We start from the raw sequence: 10,866 nt of genomic DNA, 5'->3' as shown, positions 1-10,866 counted from the left end.
ACAGGGACTGGCGGACAGTGGGCTGAGGGCCTTCAGCCTCTGTGCCTTGCCCATGCTGGTTCATCACAGGTCCATCACTTGTTTACTGTTTGGCACAATCCTAAAGAAGGGTGTGACATGCCAACTGTTGGATCAGGGGAATGATTGCAGGTCTCATTAGCAGGCTCACAGCTCCTGTTTATCTCTGCTTGGGTTCGTGCCTCCAAGGACAGGGGTTGAGGGAGGCTCGGGGAAGGGACATGGTAGCAAAGCCCAGCCCCACTTCATGAGCTCAGTGGAAAAGCCTGCTGTGAGCGGAGCCCCGGCAATGGGCTCCATGAGTCACTGCTCAGTCCTGCAAGCTCAGCCCGTGCAGCCCGCTGTGGTCAACCGCTGCGGGCTGGCCCTGGGCCCAGCCCTCCGGGGCTCTCCACCCAGCCTCAGTCTGTCCCCATTTCTGTCTGTACCTCAGCCATTCCGGGTTCAGGTCTGTGCGCTTTGTAGCCTTCAGCGTCTTCTCTGTCTCCCCTGCAGGCAGAGCCTCTGCCTCTGTCTCTCCTTTGGTGATTCTGGCTTCTATGAACTCACAGATGGGAAAGCAGGGGTGCAGTGATGTGCCTCAGGCTTCCCTCATCAGGGTTTGTGGCAGGCCATGTGCTGGGTGCTGGAAGGACAGAAGTGGACAACATATAATCTGTTTCCATGAAGCTTACAATGCACATTCTATGTGGAGCAGAGGGCCCCGGGCCAAGCCCTGCCTCTGTATTGGTGTGTCTGGGTAGCCCCCTGGGAACCTGCCTGCTGTACCCACAGGTGCCAGGGTCAGCTATGGTCTGCAGCTGAGGCCTCTTCTTTGCCTCTGGCGCTGAGATGGGTATGTGTGTCTGCCAGTAGGTCTGCCCCAGCTCTTAGGGCGTCTGTGGGGGTGGGAGAGGAGGGCTGGCTAATGGATAGGGGTGAACAGCAGATGGGAGGGGAGAGAGCAGGAGGTGGTGACTCAGTGGGGGTGGCCCTGGGACAGAGCTAGGGACCAAGCCAAGGCTGGGCCCAGTGTTCACTGAAGCTAGAGCAGGGTAGGATGGAAGGTCTGGCTGGGGCTTGGGCATGCAGCAGGACAACACCAAAGTCACTCCTTCAAAGCCAGGCTTGTGCATGAAGAAGGCTCCTCAGTGGCAGGGAGTTTGGACTTTGGGTGCTAGGCTGGGCGGGCCTGTTCGTCATGCTCAGGTTCATGGTAGCCACTCTTCCATCTTAGGGTATGGGGAAGTTAGCCCACCCACTTTTTCCTCTCCCCCCTGGTGCCCAAGGATGCTGCTTACACATCCCACCTTCTCACAATCTCCCCACAAGTCTAGGAGCAAATGTCAGACCCGAACCACGTGTCCCAGAGGGCCCCCAGACACCACAGTTGGGAAGTCTGTCACTGCTCTCCCAGGGGCTCCCTCCCATCACTGCAGGATGTCCTGACTGAGGAGGCAAGGCAAGAACACCACTAGCACTGGCAATGAGCAGAGGGTTCACATGTGGGGTCTCCCTAGTCTTTATGGCAAGCTGAGATGAAAATGACTTTTTGTTTTTTTTGGGCAGGTGAGTCCTGAAGACAAAATCATCTGGAACCCGGCAGCAGGTAAGTACAGGAGCCAGACTTGGGCTGGTGTATCCGGCTCCTGCACCTCAACCTCAGCACCAGCCTCCTCATGGGACTTTGCAGGGAAAGCAGAAAGAGGTACCATGGCTGCAAGTGGGTGGAGGGGCTGTCTTGATGCATCCTGGCAGGCCTGGGTCAGCTCCCACCATACAGCCCCGAGACCAGCCCCATTCAGTGAGTGCGTGGGCCGGGAAACCTGGAGGAAGATGGGGGTTGCGCTGAAGGACCCTTCACTCTCACCCTGCGGGAAGATTCCTCTCTGGGTTCCCAGCTGCTTGAGGCTGGTCGGGTTTAGGGAGTCTCTCCCTCAAACGCACTTTTTCTCCTGGGGGCTAGCCCCTTGTTCCCAATCCCTCCCTCCCATATAAGGCAGAGTACACTCACCCTAGGGATCTCGGGGGTCCCCCTCCGGGCTGCAAGCTGGAAGAGGGCATGGCCTGTGCACCCCAGAAAGGCCGAGACACCGAGGGTGGGGCGCGCCAAGCCACTGAGGGGTCCCGGGGGAGCGGCAGGGTGGAGCGAGCCGCGTGACCCGCTGGAGGAGGAGGGCAGCGGGGCGGCTTCCCTACCCAGCCATAGGGCCGCCCGGTCGGTCCATTCGCCTCCGTGAGGTGCCTTGCAGCTCCTTACTCCCGCCCGCAGGGGGCGGGGCGGCGTCCTCGGCATCCTGGCCTTAACTGCCCTGCGGCCGGGAGGCGGCGCCCGTGGACGCCGTCGAGGCTGCCGTCGGTTCACTTGAGGGTTCGTTCAGTTGTGCTGCTACTGGAGCCTCTCGGTTTCCTGTGGCGCGTCCCCGGGAAGTACAGCCTGCGGGAGAGGGAAGGCACGCTCCAAAGCCACCAAGGAACCAAGGACAGGCTGTGCCGACCGAAGCAGAGGGCAGGGGCAGCCTGCGCCTCCCGCGTGCGTCCACGATGCGACCGTGCGTCGGTGGGCGGCACCCACCCACAGAGGCTCACGGGAGCGCGACGCTGGCGTGGGCAGGAAGGGAAAGCCGTGTCATGCTTTTTTCTTCCCAGGTCCGCGTCTGGGGGCGACCGGTGGTCTGGCCTCACGTCTAAACAACCTTTTACGGCCTCCTACTCGACCCTCATCCTGCATCCCGGCTTCTGGGTAAGCTGACGCCTCCACACGGAGGTTCAGCCCTGCCCCACCGGCGGCCCTGAGCCGACCCACCTTAGCGGGGTGATGGAGGGGTCGGTGCAGGATGGAAGTGAGTCCCCAGATGCCCATGGTCATGCTACTGACTGGAGGTTTGCTGTGTGCAGTTTTGGGGAAGCCTGGGAGGAGGAGGAACCACCTGCTGTCCAGATGCAGGTTCCAGACCCTAGTCCTCCAAGAACCATGATGGAGGTAACCCTGGACTCAGGGCTTCAGGTACCCCCAGAACAAACAGTGGCTGCATCTGGCCACTCGGAGGAGCCGGCCCCCTCGGGCGTGGAAAGCCTGCTACTCCCCATGTCGTCCATGCTCAGCCTGGCACAGGGTGAGGGTGCCAGCCCTGAGAGTGGCTGGACAGGGGACTCGGGCCAGGTCAGGGCAGTGCCAGCTGGCCTGGGCCCTGGGGGATTGGACGGTGCTTCTGTGGACCTTGGTGACCGTTTGATAGAGACCTCACCAGAGCTGCTGGAGGCAGGTAAGGGAGGTGGGGTCCAGGGAAAGGGAGTGGGAATGCCCTGGAGGGGGGTGTGGAGACCCTAGAGGCGCTGTCTGTCCCTACTCAGCTGAAGAGGGTCTGAGAAGGGGGTCTTTGGGCAGGTGGGGAAGTAATGACCCAGTCATTTCCTTTGCCAAGACTCCAGTGACTCTGGTCCTGCTAAGCTTCCTGATGGCCTCCTGGCCCAAGACCTCACCCAGGAGCTGTTGGCCAGTGGCATGGCAGCCTTGCCAGGTAGTCAGGCGGGCCTGGAGGGGGTGGGAGTGAGGTACCCCAGCTGGGCAGAAGTTGACTTCCTAATCCCCACAGGGACCCGGGATGTAGAAGGCCGAGCTGTGCTGCTTCTCAGTGCCCACACCCCCACCTGGAGTCACCCCCAGTGCGGCAGCCACGAACTCACCCGTCTCCTCCTCTACTTGCAGAGCATCCCTAGGTTTGGGGGGTGTTGGTGGTTGAAGGACTGAGCCCCACTTTGGAGCTGTCAGGATCTGAGAATCAAATGCCTACCCCTTTTAGGCCCCATGTGCAGGCCTTGGGTCTGACGGTGCTAATCGATGCTCGGATGTGTTCCCCAAGTTCTTTCCTCTTCTGGGGACTCAGCCAGCTACAGGTGAGTGTGGGATTATGGCCCCAGCCCTTCACCCTACCCCTACCCCATTCCATGTGTGTGGAGTTTCATGGGGCAGGGCTGAGCTGATGATTGCAATTGCTTTCAGGATACAATCCCAGGGTCCGTGTATCGTGTACTGCTAGTAGGAAAGATGCCGGAGGAGGTGCCATCAGAGCTGCGGGTACTGACTGAATGCGCTGGGGGGTGGAGGTGGAGTACCCCACCACACAGGTCCCAGTCATCTTGCTGCCTTCTCCACAGCTGATGCAGGTGCCCTCCCGCCAGAGCCTGCTGACTCACTTCCCCTCCGCGGGGCTGCCCATTGCGCTGGGAGGGTGCCTGCCGTATTCCCACCAGGCCTGGGTGGATTTCCGGATGGTCAGTGCACCGGGGCAGGGTGAGGGGCAGGGAAGGGATGCAGTGACTTCTATCGGAGCATGTTCTGGGCTGGCTCCAGTGAGCATGTGGCTGGCAGGGACCCAGGAGGACTGCCAGCAACACATGCACTGCTCTGGTCATACCTGCTTCTGCCCACAGCGCCTGGAAGCCCTAGTGCAGAGCTGCCAGGGGGTTTGTGCCCTGCTGCGGAGAGCCATTGAGAGCGTGAAGGCTGTGCCCCAGCCTGTGGAGTCTGGGGTGAGTGTCCCCTGCCAACACCTCTCTTCCAGAATGCTCCGTTTTGCCCTTTCTCTGCCTTATCCACCCAACTATCTGTTGCCCTCCATCCTAGGAAGTTGATGGCCTGCTGCAGCAAATGCGGGTCTTGATGCAGCAGGTGCTAGACTCACCACAGCTGGCCTGGCTGCAATGCCAGGGGGCTGTGGAGCTGGCATGGCTGAAGCAGGAGGGCCCAGGTGTGACACTGAGCCCAGACTACAGGTAGGCAGCCACCACTTCCCATGCCAAGGACTCAAGCTGCTGGCCAGATTCAGCCAGGATTCAGGGTCTCAGGACAGGGTGGAGTGTGGAGTGGAGCAAGAGGACTGGTAGGGCACAGAGGAAGACCGTGTACCACTGTGTACCAGGCCAGCTATGGACAAGGCTGAGGAGCTCTATGGCTGTGTGGACAGACTGCTGCACCAGCTGACCCTACAGAGCAACCAGCGAATACAGACCCTGGAGTTGATACAGACATTGGAGGCCCAGGAGGGCAGGCTGCACCAGGTAGGCCCTGTCCCCTTTCTCAGGCCTAATCCCGACACCCCTACAAAAGCTCTCTTTACCTTTCCCTGCTTGTGTCCCACTAGATTGAAGTATGGCTACAGCAGGTGGGCTGGCCAGCCCTGGAAGAGCCCAGGGAGCCCTCACTGGACATGCTGCTACAGGCCCAAGGCCCTTTTCAGGAGCTGGACCAAGTAGCTCAAGTAAGTTTGGTTGCTTGTTTATGCTGCAGGTGTTGGGGTCCCTTGGCCAGGCACTAGGAAGTCAGGAGTGAGTGAAAACAGATGGAACCTTTGTGCTTTTTGGAGAGCTGAGGATTTTGAATTCTAATCAGAGGGTCAGTTATGAGTGCATTTGCAGGCCAAGGTAGGAGTCCAGGCAAGGAGCAGGGCAGGAATGAAGGCCTGTCAGCCAAGGTGGTGGAGGTTCTTGTTTTTTGAGTTACATTTGAACTGAGAGTTGAAGGACAAGTTGATGTCAGTCAGGCTGAAGAGGGTTGGAGATGGGTTTCAACATCCCAGCCTGGGGAAACAGCAGGATCACAGATCCTATGGCAGGGTTAGGAGCCGCAAAGCCAGTTAAGTTGAACTGCAGAGCAGAGGAGTGAGAGTGGGATGAGGTGAGGCGAGTAAAGGCTGGAAGACTGGGCCGGCCAAATCCCTGGGCCCTGGAGTGTAATCAGAGCTGCGTGTAGCATCTTACCCTCAGGCTGATGAACACCTGCATGCAGAACCGTGGGGCACAGAGAGCTGGCCGTGCCCTCCTCTGTGGCAAGGGAGACAGAGAGGGGAGAGGGGCAGGCAGTTAATCTCGCAGGGAAGATGTTGGATAAGCCAGCAACATCCTATGTTGGAGTTATCTGGGTTTGACGACCTGGCTTCAGCTCTTACGCCAGTGCTCTGGTGATTCAGACTCTGGGAGCCAGCGCCCAGGTGATGGCTCCAGGAACCTGAGTCCTGCCAGCCACACAGGAGATCTGGGTTGGATTCCTGCCTTTGGGCCCTTGACTGCTGCAGACATTTAGGGAGTGAACCAGTGGACAGGATGCCCACACCTCCCTCTGCCTTTTAATTTAAAAAAGAAAATTAAAAATTTAGAAAGAGTTGATGGGGGATGTTGTCAGAATGAGTGGGTGCTGTTCTCTGAGGATTGGCAGCTGGGACTTCTCAGGGGTATGGGCATTTGTGAGTCCAGTTGTGGGTGTGCTTTTGGGTGGCCTAGAGCTCAGGAAGGGTCTGGCTAGAGTCATTCGGTGGCTGTAGGTATGTGGGTGACACAGGGTAGTCACACAGGACTTGGGGGAGCAGCACATGATTTTCAGGAACCCGTGTTTAATGGCCCCGGGGAGAAGGGGAGCGGGAGGAAGAGCTGCCAAAGGACAGGGGGAGTCAGGAGGAGGCAGGGAGCCCTGGGGGAAGGCGGAGAGCTGTTGAGATGCAGTCTGGAGCCACGGGGGAGTGGGTGGAGAGAAGGCACCACCATGAGAGTCCTGACTGCTGATGGGCAGGTGTCAGTGAACTACATGTGTGTTCAGGGCTGGGTCATGGTGCTGGGGTAGCTGAACCCACTCTGTCTCTCCAGGAGCAGGTCAGGCAAGGGGAGAAGTTCTTGCAGCCTCTGGCTGTCTTTGAGGCGGCTGACCTGGGTTCTCTGGGGGCACGTTTTCTGGCCCTGCGGGCCCAGCTGACTGAATTCTCGCAGGCTCTGGCCCAGCGGCGCCAGCGGCTGGCAGATGCCGAAAGGCTATTTCAGTTCCTCAAGCAGGTGAGTGCATAGCCCTGTTCCACTCTATGGTCAGCAAGGCTACATGGGGTGCTGTTCAGCTCTTTTTTGTGTCTTTAGTCTCACCCCACAATCCAGTCCCTTGAATATGGCCTGGGGATGGGCAGTGGTGGGCAGAATAGCAGAAGGCTCAGCAGCCTTGGGCTCGGCTTCTAATGTCTGTCTGGCCTTGGCCCTGCAGGCCTCGACGTGGGCTGAGGAGGGACAGCACGTGCTGGCTGAGCTGGAGCAGGAGCACCCAGGGGTCGTGTTGCAGCGACTGCAACAGCACTGGACCAAGCACCCTGACTTGCCTCCTGCCCACTTCCGAAAGATGTGGGCCCTGGCCACAGGGCTGGGTTCAGAGGGCATTCGCCAAGAGTGCCGTGGGGCCTGGACACGCTGCCAGGACACATGGCTGGGCCTGGACCAGAAGCTAGAGGCTGCGCTGAAGTCAGCACCCATGGACAGCACAGCTAGCTTGGGTACCAACAGGCTCCCCACTGTACCTGCCGTCCCTCCCCTGAGGAAAGCCTACAGCTTTGACCAGAATTTGGGGAAACGGTTCAGTGAGCCTGGCCACTACTGCCCCCGTGTGGCCATTGTCCCTGCCTGCCGGAGGACAGAGGCTGAAGGAGGTGCCCAGCCCAGGTCATCCACGTTGCCTCTACCAGGCCCTGGCTGTGACCCCAGGAACCCTAACAGGTGCAGCCAGTGGGCAGGGCAGGGAGGGTAGTGGCAAGTCAGTGTCCTGGGTCCTGATTCCACCTGTCTGACAGGCTACAGATGGTGCTGGCAGAGATGGTGGCCACGGAGCAGGAGTATGTCCGAGCTCTTGACTACACCATGGAGAACTACTTCCCGGAGTTGGACCGCCCTGATGTGCCCCAGGGCCTGCGTGGTCAGCGTGCCCACCTCTTTGGCAACTTGGAGAAGCTTCGGGACTTCCACTGCCATTTCTTCCTGCGTGAGCTAGAAGCATGCACACGGCACCCGCCCCGCGTGGCCTACGCCTTCCTGCGCCATGTAAGCCCTGTCAGCCCTGCTCCAGAGAGCTCAAGGTCAGGAGGAAAAGCAACAGGAGATGCTTTGGGCTCCTGGTGGAGCAGAGGTGTCTGCTAGCTAGAGAGAGTGAGCAGGTGGAGCAGAGCAACCTGTGTCCGCACTGGGGCAGGGGCAGGGGCAGGGAGGGCTCCATCCATGGTGAGCCTGGCTGAGTACAGTGAACAAGTGAAGGGGGCTGTGAGCTGAGTGAAACCAGAGGAAGACTCTTGGGGCTATGGGAGCAGCAGCTGAATGGGAGGCTCTGTCTAAGGGGCGGGGACCTGCCCCAGGGGCCAGATCATACCTCCTTCCAAGCAGAGCAGTTTGGATGTGGGGAGGAGGTGCTCTGGGAGCCATCTGTGGTTGGCACTTTGGTCCTTTAAAGCTGAGAGGGGTCTGGCCCAGGGGGCAGCCTTTGGGAGCATCTAACCCCCCCACACCTGGGCTGAGCTGTGTGTCCTCACAGAGGGTGCAGTTTGGGATGTATGCACTCTACAGCAAGAATAAACCTCGCTCAGACGCCCTGATGACCAGCTATGGCCATGCTTTCTTCAAGGTAGGTGAGCTTTAAATGGCAGGAGGGTTGGGGCAGAGGAATACCTGAAACCACCCAGTGGTTTCCCACCCCTTCCCCAGGACAAGCAGCAAGCACTGGGGGACCACCTGGACTTGGCCTCCTATCTACTGAAGCCCATCCAGCGCATGACCAAATACGCGCTGCTGCTGCAGGAGCTGGCACGGGCCTGTGGGGGGCCTGTGCAGGAGCTCAGTGCCCTGCGAGCGGCTCAGAGCCTTGTACACTTCCAGCTGCGTCATGGCAACGACCTGCTGGCCATGGATGCCATCCAGGGCTGCGACGTGAGCCATCCCAGGTGGTGGTGGGTGGGTGCCATGCAGGTGGGAGAAGAGGCTGAAGGGGCAGGGCACCCATCAGGCCCCAACTTTGCAGGTTAACCTCAAAGAGCAGGGGCAGCTGGTGCGTCAGGATGAGTTCATGGTGCGTGCTGGGCGCCACAAGTCCCTGCGTCGTGTCTTCCTCTTTGAGGAGCTGCTGCTCTTCAGCAAGCCTCGCCGGGGGCCTGCAGGTGTTGACACATTCACGTACAAGCGCTCCTTCAAGGTACTCATGCCAGGTCCTGGCTCCTGCCCCTTGCCCTGGCTGTCACCTTATTCTCCATGCGCTTCACCACGTACCTCTCCCTTGGCCAAATAGATGGCTGACCTTGGTCTCACTGAGTGCTGTGGCAATCACAACCTGCGCTTTGAGATCTGGTTCCGCCGGCGCAAGGCCAGGGACACCTTTGTGCTTCAGGCCTCCGACCTGGCCACCAAGAAGGCCTGGACAGCTGACATCTCACGCCTGCTCTGGAGACAGGCCGTCCACAATAAGGGTGGGTCCACGACCTGTACTCCTCATACCCCTTGTCTGCACAGCTCACATGGAAGGCCCCAGTTCCTGGAGACACATAGGGAGTTAGGAGGAGCCCCAGGAACAATAGCCAGTGCCGGAGCAGGAGTGCCAAACGGTCATGGGCTGTCACTTTCTCTGACTTTGGATGCAGGGCTAACTTCTTTGAACATCAGAGGTCCCATCTCTAAAAGGAAGTTCTACCTGCTCCTGACTAGGAGGAGAGAGGCCAGCACCAGTGAAGCCCAAGATGGCTTGACTGCTGGGTATGGGTGGACAGGGTGAACTTAAGGGAGTAGGAGTTAGATGGGCCTGAGGGACATGCTGCCATTCAGAGGGGCCCCACTGATGCCCTCTCTCATCCAGAGGTGCGCATGGCTGAGATGCTGTCCATGGGCGTGGGGAACAAGGCCTTGCGGGACATCGCCCCCAGTGAGGAAGCCATCAGCAACCGCAACATCAACTATGTCCTCAAGTGCCGAGGTAGCAGGCAGGGGGCATGAATGAAGGGCTGTGGGAGGCCATGGATGCCTCTCCTCGGGACCGCAGGCCCAGTGACCCTCTCTCTCCTACAGAAGTTCGCTCTCGTGCCTCCATTGCTGTAGCCCCGTTTGATGACGACAGCCTGTATATGGGGACCTCGAGCACCCTACCCGGAGATCCTGCCTCCTGTTCTGTCCTGGGGCCCCTCAACCTACACTTGTATAGAGACCCAGCTCTTCAGAGCCCCCGCTGGCCCCTGTATCCCCCAAACTTCCCAGAGGAAGCACTGCTGGAAGCTGAGGCAGAGCTGGGCAGCCAGCCCTCCCTGAGTATGTCTGGGCTTGGCCAGAGGCAGGGGGCATGGTGTAGGGGCTGGATCCTCCCCAACAACTCACCCAGTCTTTTCCTCAGCTCCTGAGGACTCGGAGGTCTCCTCACAGTGCCCGTCAGCCAGTGGCTCCAGTGGCTCCGATAGCAGCTGCGTGTCAGGGCAGACCCTGGGCAGGGGCCTTGAGGACTTATCCTGTGTGAGTGCCACTTTGCCCTAACCCTACCATCCCCTCACCAGCACTGTGGGGGTCTGTGACTGTCTCCTTTGAATGAAACTGGGAGTGGGTAGACTACAGCCATTTCCCCAAGACTCCCTCGGGCCCACAGCCAGGGAAACACATTCACAGCTGGCCTGGCACCACAGGTGTGAGCCTGGGCTCGAAGGTGAGCAATGGATCCAGCAGTCTGTACCTCCACGGATGCCCCCCTGGATCCACTGTGACTGGCAGCTGTGACGCCTCCTACCCATTCAGGCAATACTGTTGAGCACTCTTTCTGATGTCTCTGGCCATTGACTGTCACAGGCCCTCTCCAGGGTACCCTGGCAGCTGAGCCTGATGAGCATCCTGTTCCCAGGTGACTGGCCCTGTGTCCCTGTCCGTCCCCTCCACAGCTCCCACCTCCAGTTGGGGTTGGATATCAGCCTGGGTGGAGTGTGTCTCTATGCTCTAGGTTGGTGGGGTACCATGTAGCCTTGAGCAGTGACTGGGCTGTGCCTAGCCCCCAGGGGAACACAGGTAGGTTCTAAGGTCCCCAAAACATTGGGCCCTAGCCTTTGTGTGCGT

General features: G+C 59.4%; 1 protein-coding gene across 1 annotated transcript; it reads left to right on the top strand.

Moving 5' to 3' along the window:
* The first annotated feature begins 2,554 nt into the window (after nucleotides 1-2,554).
* PLEKHG4 (pleckstrin homology and RhoGEF domain containing G4) lies at nucleotides 2,555-10,836 on the top strand. The gene is made up of 21 exons (XM_004584160.2): nucleotides 2,555-3,263; nucleotides 3,423-3,518; nucleotides 3,594-3,717; nucleotides 3,801-3,894; nucleotides 4,001-4,075; nucleotides 4,156-4,272; nucleotides 4,432-4,530; nucleotides 4,625-4,773; nucleotides 4,920-5,058; nucleotides 5,142-5,258; nucleotides 6,637-6,819; nucleotides 7,019-7,521; nucleotides 7,596-7,842; nucleotides 8,327-8,416; nucleotides 8,497-8,718; nucleotides 8,810-8,980; nucleotides 9,074-9,251; nucleotides 9,635-9,751; nucleotides 9,844-10,080; nucleotides 10,163-10,278; nucleotides 10,446-10,836. The coding sequence occupies exons 1-21, from the start codon at nucleotides 2,816-2,818 to the stop codon at nucleotides 10,449-10,451; spliced, it is 3,528 nt and encodes a 1,175-aa protein (XP_004584217.2). The 5' UTR covers nucleotides 2,555-2,815; the 3' UTR covers nucleotides 10,452-10,836.
* Nucleotides 10,837-10,866: the final 30 nt, after the last annotated feature.

Source organism: Ochotona princeps, chromosome 16 (assembly GCF_030435755.1).
Source record: "Ochotona princeps isolate mOchPri1 chromosome 16, mOchPri1.hap1, whole genome shotgun sequence".
Taxonomy (NCBI): Eukaryota; Metazoa; Chordata; class Mammalia; order Lagomorpha; family Ochotonidae; genus Ochotona; species Ochotona princeps.
This window is presented reverse-complemented; position numbering and strand designations above follow the sequence as displayed.